Below are 15771 nucleotides of genomic sequence, written 5' to 3'. Positions count from 1 at the left end.
ATCCTTGTAAGAGGCAGGCAGGCTGTGAGACCAGGGTGGTAGGCCACTGGCTCTGAGGATGGAGGGAAGGCTCTGGAAGCCAAGGACATGGTGTTCCTGGAGCCTCTGGAAGGAACTAGACCTGTCAAAACTGACCAACACTTCCAGTGCCTAGAACCCTAAGAAAAGGTGCTTCTGAGCCACCTTAGTGGGTGGGACTTGTGAGAGCAGCAACCAGAAAGCAGCTTGGGCAGTACCGAGTCTCTGCTCCTTCTAAGGACAAGACAGCTGGCTGAGGACAGTACCACAGACAGGCCCGCCCAACCTGCCAGGTGGGATTCCTGCACGTCCTTGCCCTCAGGCCCAGATCCCACTCCTCTCTGGCACCTGGAGGAAGAGCAACCAGTGTAGTAAAATAGTTTATTCATCCTCTCTGTGTTTGTACATGGAGCTGCAGGGGCCTGGGCACTTCCAGAACCTGCCAGAAGGGCCCTGAAGGTGGCCTAGGCACTGGAACAAGGCAACTGTACAAAACCGTTACAAAAGTGCAGGCAGATGGCCGGTGCCCCCCAGCAGCCAGCCACCAAGTTGGAACTCCCATCTGCCAGGCTGGGGCCCATCACTCATACTGCAGGAGAGAGAAAAAGGGGACAGGGTCCAGCTTCTCCCTGCCCTTCAGTGATGTCAGCTCCACCAGGCTCACGCACTCCAGTACCTTGGCCTGCAGTTGGCCCAGCAGCTCACAGGCTGCACGCATGGTTCCTAGGGTCAGCAGGGGGCAAGAATGAGGCCCTGCCTAGCTGGGGTCATCCAGCCAGGGGAGGGAATGGGTAGGTAACGAGGCTCCCAACTGCCCGTGCAGGGTCTTGGTGCTCCCTGATAAACTGTAGAGTGCTGGGCCCCAGTCCACTTCTCCCACTCCCGTGGCAGGGCACATTCTTCTACCCCTAGCAGCTGTAGTGCCAGGTCCTCTTTGCTAGGGGGAGACCCTCACCTCCAGTGGCCAACAGATCATCCACAACAACCACCTTCTCCCCCGGCTCCAGGGCATCTCTCTGGATTTCCAGCTGAGCCTGTGGACAGGAAGCAGAAACATGGTCTGCACATCTCCGGGAATGCCCCTGGTGTGCAGAGCCTCGGAGGGGACAGACAGGAGGCCAGTCTGGGCCCTGGTTCTTTGGCTGTGTGAGCCAGCCAAAGATCGAGCAACAACCACGGCCATTCCCAGCCCACTCACCTTGCCATATTCCAGTGTGTACGAGGCAGACACGGTGGGGCCGGGCAGCTTCCCTTGCTTTCGGATGAGCACACAGCCTAAGCCGAGTTCCTGGGCCAGGGAGGGGCCAAACAGGAAGCCTCGGGAGTCCAGGCCTGTTGGCAAGAGCTGGGGTGTCAAGGGGCAGTGTGACCCAGCAGCATGAAGAGCCCCATGGGCCCATACTAGGGAAGGACAGGAAGGCTTTGCAAAGACAGCAGGCTCCTAGGTTTGTTGGCTCCAGCCAGAAAGGCAGTGGCATCCATCCTCTTGAGGACACCGACCCAGTACCAAGTGCAGGGACTGGGAGCCTGCACGGGAGATTGGGAGCTGGGGCCACAGAGGAGGTATATCCTGTGTGGGGGTGCAAGGAGCTGTGCGGCTGCTGGGTTGTTATCTGTCTTCTCCCCATAGTGCTGCCTCAGGTATCTGGGGAACAAGTAACTATAGAACAGACCCAGATGCCCCTTAAGCATCCTTCAAAGCTGCATCTGCCTGAAAGGAAAAGTGCAGGGCCCCCACCTAGGAGGGCCAGGGGATGGGGCTCATGCAAGGCCAAGACCTGCCCGGGTGCTCCCTGAAGCCCCATGCTGGGGGAGGACCCACAGCTCAGTCTACACTGCAGAAGGGGAACACCACCATTCTTGGCCTAGTGGACTCTTGGCCAGACACACCCTGGGAGAGTCAGCCCGGTCTCCACGTGTCCAGGGCTGAGGACCTGGGACTTGGGGTGGGGGAAGGGGGTGACCTGGGCCTGGGCTGTGCCACCAAGGCTGGAGGGGAGGTCACCAGCTAAACACTGATGCAGTGCCCAGCCTGTCCCCTGAGAGCTGGCCCCAAGCAAACGCTGGACGCCCCTCCAGTGTGCGCTCTGTTCAGGGGAGAGGGACACCCCTGCGGCGGCAGGGGGCGGGCGGGACTAGGGCGGGACTAGGCGGGTATGCCGGGGGCACGCAGCGGCAGGGGGCGGCCGGGTCGCCGGGAGGGGGGACCCCGGGATTCAGGCGCCCGCCCACTTGCCCACGATGTAGTCGATCTTGCCGCCGTGGGTCTTCCTCAGGTGGCTAGCCAGCAGGTGGATGGAGGCGCGGAAGGAGTCGGGGTCCTTCAGGAGCGGCGAGATGTCCCTGGCAGGCGAGGTTAGGTTAGGCCGTGTGAGCCCAGGGGTCGGGCCCGGGCTCGGGCCCCGCTCACGCCCCCGCCCCGCCCCGCCCATCCGTCCGCGCGGCCCACGTGGCTGGCCCAGCCGCACCTGAACAGCACCCCCGGGACGGGGAAGTCCGGGAAGCTGCGGATGCGCCGCGCCACCAGCTGCAGCTCGGGGTCCGCCATCGCGAAGCCAGCGCGCGTCGGCGAACCGCTGGCCGCAAGCTGCGCCGGGCGCACGGCGGGGCGGGACGGGGCGGGCTGCTCTGCGCCTGCGCGGGGGGCGGGGCGGGGCGGGGCGGGGCCCGCCGCTCGCGGGGTTACCGTATTTCACCGAATCTCGGGTGCCGGGGTGGTGGAGACGCGAGGGTTTTTCTGTACCCTGAAAAGAGCGTCCCCGCCGAGGGTGGTCTAGGCGGGCCGGGCGGGGCCCCGAGGGGCAGCCGGGGAGGAGGGGTGCTAGGGCCGCCGCCACGCCCCGCCTCCTCGGGGCCTCGGGGCGGGACCCCGCGATCGCAGCCCGGCGCACTCTCCCGACGCCAACTTCCGCGAAATGCAGCTCTTAAAAAAAAACAACACCTAAAATGCTCGTTAGTTTATTCGAATGCTTTATTCTACTTCCTCCTTCGTCATCTCCCCAGTATTACAAGGGCGCAGCTGTGGCATCGGCATCAGTGCGGAGACACGAAGATCCCCACCCCCCGCCCCATACGGAGCGGAGGCGCGGAGGGTCGGCAGGAAACACCCGCGTCCACACCCGCTGGAGCCCAGGGGCAGAGGGTTGGCAGGGCAGCTGAGGCACCGCTTACCCCCGGGGGCCCGGCGTCCGGATCCTTAGGAAAGTGGGAAATCCAAGGTGCCCTCCGTTCCCCCGGGGCCGGGGAGGCCTTCCTTGGCTGTGGCCAAGATCCCCTCCCCAGTCACAACCCACCATCGTGGGGTGCAGGGGGCCTCTGCATAGGGCCAAGGGGCCAATGCAGGACAGGTGGGCCCTCTAGGTCCTGGGATGGAACCCAGCACATAAGAGGTCGGCAGGCCAACAAGAGGGTTCCGAAGCTCCAGGGCCAGGTCTTGGGCACCAGTAGCCGTGCAGGTCCCGCTGGGGTGCAGATGAGGTCCACTTGGCATGGGCAGGGCAGAGGGCAGCTGGGGCTCTTCCAGCATGGGAGCCCTGGGGCCAGAGTCCTTCTCGCTGCAGGATCTGGTGGGCCCAGGGGCAGAGCCCAGGCCTGGCCTGAGCATCAGCCACTGCTAGTGGGGCCAGGAGCACTTCTTGGGGGTGGACTCCGGGGGCGTCAGGCACTTCCCTAACTTTTCACAGCCTGGGGGCGCCCAGTTCTGGCAATGACAATTAAGAGAGAACATGAAGTTATTCTAACACTTCTGGGCTTTGCAGACTCCCGCCCAGTCCCTGTCCTCCTTGGCCTCAGGGCCCAGGAGAGGAGCTGCGGCCAGGCTGCTGCCTGCCCCTGCTGTAGCACCACTTTTCAAGACAGGCTGACCCAGGAGGTTGCTCACAACCTGCTCAAGATCCTCCATAGAAAGCTCTTTGGTTGTCAGCTGGGGAGAGCTGGCTGGCTTCTGCAGTGGCTCTATGGGGTACAGCCCCTCGGCTACACACTTACTCTATATAGCCCTGTTTCTCCTGGCACCAGAGACAGATTCATGCACATCCCTGTACCTTGGCAGGGAGACTCAGAATCACCCTGGGGGCACTCCCCTGAGAGGGGGCCAGAGACTGTTACTGCATTAGGGTATCAAAGGCAGGGAGAGTCCCGGGTGAAGCTGTCTCCTACTGTGGATGGCATCACATGGCACTGGTGGCTCCTGCAGGGTGGGGCCAGTCATGGGGGCAGGGCAAATTTTGGATAAGGTAACTGTTCTCAACCTTTGAGGCAGAGCAAAATGGCAGGGTGTGTGCAGCAGGACAGCTGGCTGGGGGTCAAGGGCTGTGACTGACTGCAGGGCTGATCTTGTCAGAGACCAGAGTACACCATACCAAATCCTCATCCTGGCTGGGCTGGCAGGGGTTCATGTGCAAGGAGGGTAGAGGGCAGAGGGCAGGACCTTTCCTTCCTCCAGGTATGGTGAGGACAAAGGGCTTTGCACACACGTGCGCCTACCACGTTCACACCCATGTAAATCACACAGCGCTCCAGTGGCAGTGCTCACTCTGGAGTGTGGAGGCCAGTCCACACTGCTCCAGGCTGCTTGCAGGATGGAGAGGGGGGTGTCCTGCACTCCTTCCGGGTCCAGGGGTCAGTCAGCTGTGGCAGTCCCCACGGTGCCCAAGGGAGGGCGGGAAAGGACGTGGCCACCTAGAGACCCAGCCTGGGCCTGCAGTGCATTTGCTGACCTAGGAGGAACCTGGGGTTGGGGACAGCTTGCTTTCACAGGAAGATTAAAGCCAGGGCTTGGAGTGGGCATCAGGGGCTCCTCCCTGGGCCAGGGGAGGAGTGCTCTCAGGCTCCAGGGATCAAGGCACCTGAGGTCCTGAACCAGGGTCCTTGCTGTGCCACTGCTGTGAGTTCAGCACCCGGACAACCCCTGCTGGCTTCTGCCCCCAATGTCTTCCATACGGAGCTTCAGGACACGAGGCTCCAAGGTGTGGTGGCCCTGGCTAATAAGGTAGCCTTGCCCGCCCTTTAATCATGCTTAGCACCAGGAAAATGCTTCCAATGCCTGACTCTATTTTCCTGGCCCCGTCCACTCCACGCTACACTTTGACTCCCCACCCCTCCACCAGCAGGCTGGACTCCACAAAGCAGCTTCAAAGGTGCTTAGCTATTCTCAAAATTACAGGGCAGGTCTGGGGAATGGGGTGCTCGGGGGAGGGGCTGTTAGGCTGGGAAGCCAGGCTAAACCATCCTAAGAGTGCTCGGTGGGTTCTGGGGTGCATGTGTCCCTGATGAGACCTTCAGGCCATCAAATGTGTGCACACCGCACATGGGTGTGGCTTATCCAGCACCCGCAGAGGAGTCAAGCCCCTCCTCCACCCCCACGCCAGGTCTGCACCAGGGCAGCAGGAGGGAAGCAGGGCTCTAGCCTGTAGCCCCAGCAGCCTCTGAATGCGTGCTGTCTGCTGGACTCCTGCCCCACTGCCCAGGGGTTGCCTCAGCTGCCAGAACCTGCTGCAACCCTAGATTGCTCCATGTTGAAAATATGGGTGATGATCTGGGGTGTGCAGACTTCATGTAGCCCTGGGAACACCCTCCCCACATTGGCAGCCCGTGGCACGTCAACCACTTACCATGACTGCCCGGTCACACACATTGAGTTGGGGCTGTCCAGGGATCAGGGTCTTCTGGTGCTGCTGGACAACGGGGGTGACCCTTTGAAGGACATCCAGGTACTCAGTGCTGGCAAAGCTAGAAGCAAGAGTGTTAGGTCACTGAGGTAGGGAGGCCCAGGCAGGTTGGGAAGGGGCCTGGGGGATGAGGGACCCCTCCCTGATGGAGATGCCAGCCAGCAGCCCCCCACCACTCTATTCACAGTGGGGGTCCTGCCCAGGGGCAGGTGTGCAGCTGGGAACACTCCCCACACACGGGGCTGCAGGCACAGTGGCCAGGACTCCTGCCTCGCTGTTCAGGCTCTGAGACTTGGCCGGCACCGCCGGGGGCACTGCCAGGGTCAGGGCACCCTGGAGCAGACCCAGATCTCTACAGGCTCCTGGGGCCTTGCCAATTTCTGGGGCCTTCTGGCCCAGATTTGTGTAGCAGGAGCAGCTGGTCCTGTCTTGCTCACCCTGGTCTCTGGGCCTGTAACGGTGCCCCTCCCAGCTCTGCCCCGCTCAGCAGACCTTCCACCGTGTCCTGTAGGCTGTGCTCACAGCACACACCACCTGCAAGCTTTTCAAAGCCTGTCTCGAGGCCTGTGTGGAGGCCTGTGTGGAGTCTTCCCCCGATTCTGCAGCCAAAGGCACTGGGAAGAACAGGGCATAAGCTGTGTTCAGCAGTCTCAGGGCCGTGGTGCAAGTGCATGTGGGAACCCTCCTGAGCTGGGAACCCTCCTGAGCTGGGTCTTCTTCCCAGAACTGTGTCCCACCCTAGGTCTGGATCTCCTTGTCTGGAGCACGGGCACCAGGGCTGCCATGTGTAAGCTCTGGGTGATCCTGGGGCCAGTCAGGCAGCTGGTAGGCAGAGGGACAGCACATGGCACCTCCAGAAATGGCCCTGCCACCTGCTCCTGTGGTCCTGCTGGGTCTTGGCTATGAAGCTACTTCCAGGGGCAGGCGGAGGGCTTGGACTGCTTCCTCCCAACCTCCTCCTGGCTCAGCCTGATTCCTGACCACACTTGTACCTGCCTCTGGGTTCCAGACCACGAGGGGCTCCCAGCCTCCCCCCATGAGTGTCCTGGAGCCTCCATAACAAATGGCCACAGACTGGGGCTTAGACAAGCAGAATCTCTTCCCTCCCAGGTCTGCAGGCCAGAGTCTGAGACCCAGGCAGAAACGCCCCCTCTCTCAGAGGCTCCACTTCTGCCTCTGTTTTCCTGTGGCCTCTCCCCTGTGTCTGTGGCCTGTCTTCTGCCTCCTGTGGATACTCTCATTGAATTTGGGGCCACCCTATTCCAGGACGACCTCATCTCCACCTTCATCTTAATTACCCCCACAAACTCCCTCTTGCCAGTAAGACCATGGATGAGTTAGTGGATGCAGGTGTGGGGGACATCTGTTTCCTTCCCACAGTCCTGGGCATCCAAGCTGGACAAAGGTCCCAGGATGTGTCTTGAGTACTCTGGGTGGCCAGACCGGGAGGGTGAAGCCCCAGGGTGGGTCTTTCCAGGCTGGGGCTTCCTGCCACATACAGTGGTTCTCGTCCACCCCACACCCCCGACTCTCAAGCCCCCACAGCAGCTACCCCTGAAGGCAGCGTGGGGTGGGGGTCATGTGACTGGGTCACAGAGACCAGTGGAGTGGGAGACATGGATGGCAGGCCAGGGCAGAGGCGGACACCAGAGGACAGGCGCTGCAGACCTGTTGGGGCAGGAGGACCCATGCTTTGCTTGGTCTTTTTACGGGTCTCCAAAGCTCAAGGCATGCATGTGACTCTCTGGGAATACCAACCCCCTAGTGTGTGCCTGCAGTTAATGGGGCCTAGCCAGGGTCTTCCTGGCGCCCTGGCTCACCTGAGGGGGAACCTCTCCCCAGGGTCTCGTCCCAGGTGGAAGATTAGGGGCAGCTTTGTGTGCTCCTCCTGCGTGTGGGTGGTGACTCCTGAGACGTTCTGCCCAGGGCAGAAATCAATGCCCTGAAACAAGAGGCCGGGAGGGCAGTGAGTGCCATGTGTGCCCACACCGTGGGAGCCCAGGAAGCAGTGGCCATGAGCTCCGCAAGGCAGGCCAGTCCATCTCATGGCTGTGTGCTGCATCCCAGGATGCTTGAGTGAGCATGCGAGGGCCAAGCATGATGGAGGACGGCATCTTTCCAATGCCTCGGGCTCTGAGCTGCAGAGCCATCAGGCCTGTATTCTTGTACCACGCTGGCCCCCCCTTTTTTGTGTGGGGAGAGGTGAATCTCTTTAAAATATGTTAGGAGCGCCCGGTGGGCTCTGTTGGTGGGGCATGTAACTCTTGAGCTCAGGGTTGTGAGTTTGAGCCCCACCTTGGGTGTAGAGATTGGTTACAAAAAAAAAAAAAAAAAAATCTTAAAAAAAGATTATTACTTAAAATAAATAAACTATTTTAGCCCATATTGGCAGCTTGACCTTAATTAACTTCCAGGGCAAAGCTGCCCCACCTGGTCAGCCTCCTGCAGCCTCCTCGGAGGCCAGGAAGAAATGGGAGGCCCAAGTGCCGGGGAACAGGCTAGGACTGAGACAGACGTGTGGCCATTGCTCCCACTACCCCCTGCCTCCCCAGGCCACCCCTGCCCTCAGGGTTCCTGGTGGGGGCAGCTTCTGAGCTGCATCTGAAAAGGGAAGTCACCCCATTCACCCCCTCCCCCCTCCTCCTTCCCTTCCACCACCACAGCAACTTCTTGCAAGATACATCCATGAAGGCCAGAGAAACAAAAGCAAAAATGAATCACTGGGACTTCATCAAGATGAGGAGCTTCCGCACAGCAAAAGAAACACTCAACAAAACTAAAAGACAACCCACAGAATGGGAGAAGATATTTGTAAATGACCCGTCAGATAAAGGGCCAGTGTCCAAGATCTCTAAAGAACTTATTCAACTCTACAGCAAAGAAACCAACAATCCAATCATGAAATGGGCAAAAAACATGAACAGAAATCTCACAGAGGAAGACATAGACATGGCCAACAAGCACATGAGACAATGCTCTGCATCACTGGCCATCAGGGAAACACAACTCAAAAGCACAATGAGATACCACCTCACACCAGCGAGAATGGTGAACATTAAGAAGACAGGAAACAACAAATGTTGGAGACGATGTGGAGAAAGGGGAACCCTCCTGCACTGTTGGTGGGAATGTGAACTGGTGCAGCCACTCTGGAAAACTGTGTGGAGCTTCCTCAAAGAGTTAAAAGTAGAGCTGCCGTGCGACCCAGCAATTGCACTGCTGGGGATTTACCCCAAAGATACAGATGCAGTGAAACGCCGGGACACCTGCACCCTGATGATTATAGCGGCAATGTCCACAATAGCCACACTGTGGAAGGAGCCTTGGTGCCCATCGACAGATGAATGGATAAAGAAGATGTGTTCTACCTATGTAATGGAGTATTACTCAGCCAAAAGAAATGACAAATACCCACTATTTGCTTCGACGTGGAGGGATCTAAAGGGTATTATGTTGAGTGAAATAAGTCAATGGGAGAAGGACAAACATTATATGGTCTCATTCATTTGGGGAATATAAAAATTAGTGAAAGAGAATAAAGGGAAAGGAGAGAAAATGAGTGAAAATATCGGTGAGGGTGACAAAACATGAGAGACACCTAACTCTGGGAAATGAACAAGGGGTAGTGGAAGGGGAAGTGGGTGGGGGTTGGGGTGACTGGGTGATTGGAACTGAGGGGGGCACTTGGTGAGATGAGCACTGGGTGTTATGCTATATGACAGCAAACTGAACTCCAATAAAAAAAATCTTAAAAAAAAATGAAAAGGGAAGTCAGGGTGTGTGAGTGGTCCTGGTACTGGGATGGCCACCCCCCCCCGCCCAGAAACGCCGGCTACCTGGCGGATAGGATAGGATCCCCAGGGGATCCTGCTGCACTGGTAACCCCAGGGCCCTGGGCAGCTGGGCTCCAGGCTTCAGCCAACACAGGACAGGTCTAGAGAGGTGGCCGTGACCTGTGCCCATGAACCCCAAAACTGTGAGCTGGATGACACGCTTGTGCCACTCATTTCTCCACCATGAGCACCTGGAAGGCTTTCTGTAGGCACCAGTGTAGTCAACGGGCAGCCCGCTCCAACCCTCTGTGTGTGTATCACAAGCAGCTGGTCAGCAGAGCCGTCAACATTCTGCCTTTCAAGAAAGCAGGGTGGTTGGAAACCCATGACATTCCATTTATCTGCACTGAGCTGTGATTCCTAAGTCAGTGGCTGGAAAAATACGGAGAATTGAAGATGCAGAGGGCAGTGAATAACGGAGGCCCAAGTGGGTTCCACAGCGGGTTACTCCTGACCTCCTGGGAGCAGAAGTGCTGGAGCATACGTATGGATTCAACAATGGGAGAGATCACCATCCCTGGCATGAAAACGTTGGCAGCTCGAGGTCTCGAGAGAGCATGCAAATCATCATTTGGATGCAAATCAAATAACCCTATTTAATTAAGACCCTGCTAATTAGCACAGGATTCCCCTTCCGTCCTGTGAGGGAGGCTGCGCCTGCCCCATGTGGCCCCATTCCCTCAAAGCTGGGGCCCTGTGCAGAGCTGCAGAATGGGGAGCAGGGAGCAGGGCACACCTGACCCTCCTCAGCCCTCGCCCTTGGAGCCCTGCTCTTAGGCTAACATGTGTGGGACGTGATCCGGACATGCACAACTGTACCTGGCTCCTGCTGCGCCCCACACTGCACATGGCTCTTGCCATAGCCTCGGCCAGCCCCTGCGGTGGCAAGGTCACACACCTGTAGGGACAGTGATCCCTCCCCTGCTCATCTGGCCTTGGGGCGGGGTGGGAAAGCCTGACCTAGGATGTAGGTGGGCCCCAGGGACGTGAGTACAGCTGGTACACTGCTAATAGGGTCCATGTGGGTGATCCCCAGGGATCACAGACCTCCATTCCCTGCTGAAACACACCCCCAGGCCCCTCCTTCAGGTGGTGAGCCTGCCCTAGCCGGGCAGCCCCAGGAGCTTCTGAACATAGCAGGCCCTAGCATGGGAGCCCTCTGGAAGGGCTGGGAAGAGGTAGACCTAAATCCTGCTGATGCTCAGTGCTCGAGGGGGTGGTCGGTGGCCACGGGGATGCTGTTGCCCTTACTTCTTGGGCCCTGCCCCCCTAACACATTCCCTCAGCCACCCTGACCCCTGGAGGGGGAAGGGCCATCGGCACAGTGGTGTGGGCAGCCCCTATGTGAGCCCACTCGGCCATCTTGTGTCGGGGCCATTGCCTCCCAGGGACAGACGCTCCTGATGTCTACACATGGGAGAGACAAGAATCCTGTGCTTTATCTCCCAAGACCTCAGCAGCAGTGCAGAGAAGACCAACCTGGGAGCTGCCACAGACAGCCCTGGGGGGCGGGAGTGCATCTGCTGGCCTCTGGACAAGAGGAGGGAGCACTTACTAGCCGCAGAGTGGCCCCGCCGGGGTGTGCTGAAGTGTCCTCTCCCGACCCTTCCTGGCCCTAGCACACAGTCAAGTCAGAAGAGGTCACACAGGGAGCTGCTCTACCTGCAGAACTTTCTAGACTCTTCTGATACCCTATCTGAAAGAGGCTCCCCCAGCTCTTCTCAGTTTCAGCCTGGGTGAGAAGCTGGGACAGGTCTCATTTGGGCCGGGGCTGATGGGACCAGGCCCCAAGAAGTCCCAAGAGCCTGGAGAACCAGGGAGCCATGGGAGGCCTGAGCAGCTTCTGGAACCCCAGCCGCTCCTGTCCACTAGGACCCTCGAGCAGCCAACAATGGGACTGGAGATGGCCCAGGGAGCCATGCGTTGTCACGGGAGGGGCGGTGGGGAGGGAGAAGTGAGGCCATACAGCTGCCCCAGCCCCGTACTGCCAGGGTCTGGGTTTTCATGGCCTCCTATGACCTCTCAACCTCTGAGCACCTGAAGGGCAAACTGCACGCAGCCCTGTCTGACAGGAGGTGGGCTGCCAGGTGCTCAGGTTGGCTGATGTACCTGAACAAAGGTGGGGAAGAAGAGCAGGTATGGGAGCCCTGGACGCAGGGAGAGGAGGGGACGGGTGCCCACATTCAGGGAGCCCAAGGCTAAGAAAAAAGCCAGAGGACAGGGCTCAGCCATGCTCTTTACTAACTGTGTTCTGGGAGAGCTTGGGTACTGCTACCACAGTGAGTCTGGGGACCCACAGGACACTCCTCTGGGTTCACTCTAGGTGTCAGAAAGCAGAAGAGAAGCAACAGTCCAGCTAAGCTCACCTGCTGCCAGCTCTTGCTCCTGACGGCCAGTTGGGGACATGTGCTAGGCACGGGGAGGAAGTGTACCATCCTGGGCACTGGGCTCTGACTGCGTGCCTGGGGCAGTGGCCCCTCATCCACATGAGGCACCGGGTCTGGGCATCGGTACGGGTGTGCCCACAGCCAGGCCCACTTGCCTCATCAGCTTGGGCACCAGATCCTCTAAGTCTGCAACTAACTGCACGCCGACTGGTACACCACGTCCTCGCGCTCAGATGCTTTGCTAACCTAAACTGCTCTTCTTTCCAACTAATGAACTGAGATCTGGATGCTCAGAGGGGTGGGGGTGTCACCCTGAAGGCCCTGTAAGAGGCAGGGGCTGAGGCCCAGGAGGGGTAGGACAGAGCAGCAGAGAAAGCCACACGCAGCCTCCAGGACAGATGCTGGGAGGAAGATGCTGCACCTGCTGTTTGGTGGGACCAGCGAGCACCTGGCCAGGTGAGAGTAGGTGGGACTGGGACAGGAGGGGCCAGAGGAAGGAAAATTGGTTCACCTGAGTCCCCCAGGCCTCTGAGTAGGGTCAGAGCCTGTCCTGCGGGATGTCTCAGTAGGGGGAGCCCAGGGTCCTAAGGAGCTGTCCCTGTAGCTATGCCCTGTCACTCCCAGCTTCTCCCTATGGCAGGTGAGTGAGGAAGGTGGTAAGTAGGAGACTCCTGTGGCCACCAGCCCTTAGCAGGGGACTCTGGTTCTCTCCACCTGCTGCTCTGCTCTGGACAGGATGGTGGGGGGTGCAGTCCACGGCGCCCCAAGCCCCTTACCTGTCTGAACTCCTCCCAGGAATTGGTCCAGGTCCAGAAGTGGGCCTTGTACTGGCCAAGGGTGACTGCCATCAGTGTGTCTCCACGGTAATAGAATATTGGCCTGTTGGGGAGGGAGGGATGGGGTTAGGTGACACAAGAAACGTGTGGGCTCACAGTTATGCTGAAATTTTACAGAAATGACCATGCTGAGCTCACACTGGCACAAAAGTGAATGGGTCCACCAGGCTGCCAGGGGTGAGCCCCATGGTTGGTCCCCTGGGGGCGAAGCTGGTGGCAGTTGTAAAATGGCCCTGGCCTCATCTCAGGGCAGACAGCCTGCTAAGAACACCACTATCTCTGACACCCCCTCCCCACCAGGAAACAAGCTCTTGTGCCAGGTTTCAAGTCAGAAAAGACAAGCAATGCTGACAAACACCTAACAAAGCCATCTCATCCCTGCCCTACAGCCGAGGCAACTGTGTAGCTCCCAGGGCAACGGGTGCCTTTCCTGGCTACAGAACTCAACATTTCAGAATTTACATCCTTCAGAGCAGCCTATGACACTCATTTTGTTTGAACAAAACAGCAGCTGTCTCAAGCTGGGGAGCAGTGGAGTCGGGACATGAAGAATCCAGCAAATATGGACACAGGATGGGGCTGGGCTCCAGCTGTCTGGACACCGGTCACTTGGGCAGACAGGTCTGTCCTCCTTCCAACAGCCCGAGGCAGAAGAATGCTGCAGGCAGGAGGGAGGTGTTTCTACCTTGAGACCAAGACCTGGATGTGCCCAGAGGCCCTAGGTGCTGCGAATGGTCTCATAGGACCAGGGCTCATGCATCAGGATGCTCTCAAGCCACAAAGTCCCAGGGTGTCTCCTCATGTCCTCCCTCTGCCCCAAGCCAGCTGGGGGAGGAAACCTGCTTTGTCAGCCAGGTCTGGCTGTTACCTGGTGCTGGAGGGCCAAAGGTGGTACAAGGGCCAGTGCCCAGCTAGAACCTACCTGTCTGTCAGCTGGCCCCCCAGCATGACAGGTAGCAGGTCCAGGCCATCAATCACCCTGTCACTGGGCGGTGCCAGGCCTGCCAGGGACAGGCTGGTGGTGAAGAGGTCCATGATGCTGCCCAGCTGGTGGCTCACCTGAAATGACAATGGAGGTGCACTCAGGATGACTAGATGGCAGCCAGGGGTCAGGTCCCTAGGCATAGGCCCTTCTGCTACCCAGCAAGGGCACACAATCACACCCCTTCCAGTGCATGTACATACCCTTGCCCTGTTACCTTTCCATGCATCCTGCCTTTTCAGCCTCAACTCGCTCCAGGCTCTCCTGGAGCCCCTCAGGTCCTTAAAGGTCCGGCTGGCTTGTGTGCAGCTGCCACACTAACTCTTGGGACATTAGGGCTGAGTGGGGAATTCCAACTGTCCCATCCCTAGTTCCCAAGCCTTCGTTTCTGTGGTGACTATGAATCGGAACCAGACAGAAGTAAGAAGATGGTGTAGGAAGAGGCCAGCGGGGTCCAGCCTAGTGGACCTGCCCTCTCTGAACCTGTCACCATTATTTTAACACTGAACCACTGTGAATTTCCCAAATCAGGTGAGAGCACAGTGGGAAAAAGAGGCCTGTGAGGCCCAGAGCATGAGGAGCTCCTTCAGCATGAGAAGGGGCAGCTGGCCAAGGCTGACAGGAGGATAGGTAAAGACTGGACAGGCAACTGATGTTCTAGGTGACCTTGGCCCAAACTGAATGCTCTAACTCCATGCAACCAGCAAGACAAATCTAAGGAAAGGAGCACTCTTGGCAAAGAACTGCCTGCTGGTCTCGACAGACGCACGTCTGCTCCCCTGCCTCTTCTGGAGCCCACTGAGTGCTTTCATCCCATCCCACCCCACAGCGCCTGTGGCCCACTCTTCCCAAGCCAGGATCTGGGGGGTGAGGGCCGGGCCAGGAAGAAGAGCTGGAGAGTCTGTTGGCAGATTTGGCCAGGCAGACATCCCCTGTGTGCATGTTGTTGATGAATCCAACCACTGCTTCCCTCACCTGGGAGGACCCCTGCCTCTGCCAGGGTATCACATGATAGTCCCCAGACACGAGGAAGTCTGTTTAGACACTGAGCACACCAGCCATGGCTGCTCGCATTGCTGGTTCTATAGTCCAGTGTGGAGGGAATGGGAAAGCCAATGTTTGATTTAAACCTTTGCAGAGAGGAGGAGGTGGCAGCCAATGGCATTATTTCATTCCCATGGCTTCTCTCCCTTGTCACTTTGAGACAAAAAGAGAGAGAGATAGAGAGAGAGAGAGAAATAAAAAGAAAGAAAAGAAAGAAAAGAAAAGAGAAAGAAAGAAAGAAAGAAAGAAAGAAAGAAAGAAGAAAGAAAGAAAGAAAGAAAGAAAGAAAAAAGAAAGAAAAAAAGAAAGAAAGAAGAAAGAAAGAAAGAAAAAGAAAGATCGATCGATCCAGATATTTTAGCTACCCGGAATAAATAAATGGGGAGGAGAGACTGCTGTGTGGATGGCATGGTGGGGTAGAACGGAATATCTGGTGTCCTCCTTATCAGCACAGAACAGCTGGGACCATAGACTCTTTCTGAAACACAGAAACTCTCAATGTGCATAATGTCTTCAAGAAAATGCAATTGTCTGCTGTGGGCTCAGGCAGGAAGTCATTGCTGTTGCTACCACCACTTCCAAGACTTTACTCTGAAACAAAGTCTCCCTGCCAGGTGTGAGGGGGTGCGGAGTATCTGAAACCAGTGGACAATGACAGGGTGTTTAAATAAAGTCCTCCCATGGTCATTATAGGGCGCGGGCCTTACAACCTGTTTGCTTCAGTTTCAGCGAGTACTGTGGGACAAAGCGCAGGGAAGGCTGCACGGCTCTGTTTGATATGTTCTCCTCTCCAGGGAGCAGGGCCCAGAGGGGCGGAGGAGGATGATCCCAAAGGCTGGAGCTTTCCCTTGGGGGAGGACCCCAAGGAGACTGTCCTGGAGGGAGAAGTTGTGGGGGAGCCAGGGGAGGAGGTGGGCTCCATGCTCCATACCTGAGGGCTGCTCCTAGCTCTACCACCTGCTAGATAGTTTCTGACAAGTGACTTCCTTTCCTTGGGCCACA

At 57.9% G+C, this 15771-nt stretch overlaps 2 protein-coding genes across 7 annotated transcripts in view; both read right to left on the bottom strand.

Moving 5' to 3' along the window:
- Positions 1-385: 385 nt before the first annotated feature.
- On the bottom strand, positions 386-2645 carry APRT (adenine phosphoribosyltransferase). Its single transcript, XM_026004865.2, has 5 exons — positions 2487-2645; positions 2255-2361; positions 1217-1350; positions 974-1052; positions 386-741 (listed from the first exon to the last, which is right to left on the bottom strand). Exons 1-5 carry the CDS (start codon positions 2564-2566, stop codon positions 599-601), a joined length of 543 nt encoding a protein of 180 aa, XP_025860650.2. The 5' UTR covers positions 2567-2645; the 3' UTR covers positions 386-598.
- Positions 2646-2971: 326 nt separating this feature from the next.
- Positions 2972-15771, bottom strand: part of GALNS (galactosamine (N-acetyl)-6-sulfatase) — a 28107-nt gene continuing 15307 nt past the window's right edge. For 3 of the 6 annotated variants that reach the window (XM_072731342.1, XM_072731344.1, XM_072731343.1), the window contains 5 exons: positions 13666-13802; positions 12684-12786; positions 7508-7629; positions 5631-5748; positions 2972-3718 (listed from right to left, as the gene is read on the bottom strand). In XM_072731342.1, coding sequence (XP_072587443.1) covers positions 3632-3718; positions 5631-5748; positions 7508-7629; positions 12684-12786; positions 13666-13802 — 567 coding nt within the window. In that variant the 3' untranslated portion in view covers positions 2972-3631. Of the gene's footprint in view, positions 3719-5630; positions 5749-7507; positions 10419-12683; positions 12787-13665; positions 13803-15771 lie in introns of those variants that run through there. The other 3 variants (XR_011996088.1, XR_011996089.1, XR_011996090.1) reach the window with 2 other exon arrangements.

The sequence above is a fragment of the Vulpes vulpes genome, chromosome 12, assembly GCF_048418805.1.
Source record: "Vulpes vulpes isolate BD-2025 chromosome 12, VulVul3, whole genome shotgun sequence".
Classification (NCBI taxonomy): Eukaryota; Metazoa; Chordata; class Mammalia; order Carnivora; family Canidae; genus Vulpes; species Vulpes vulpes.
This window is presented reverse-complemented; position numbering and strand designations above follow the sequence as displayed.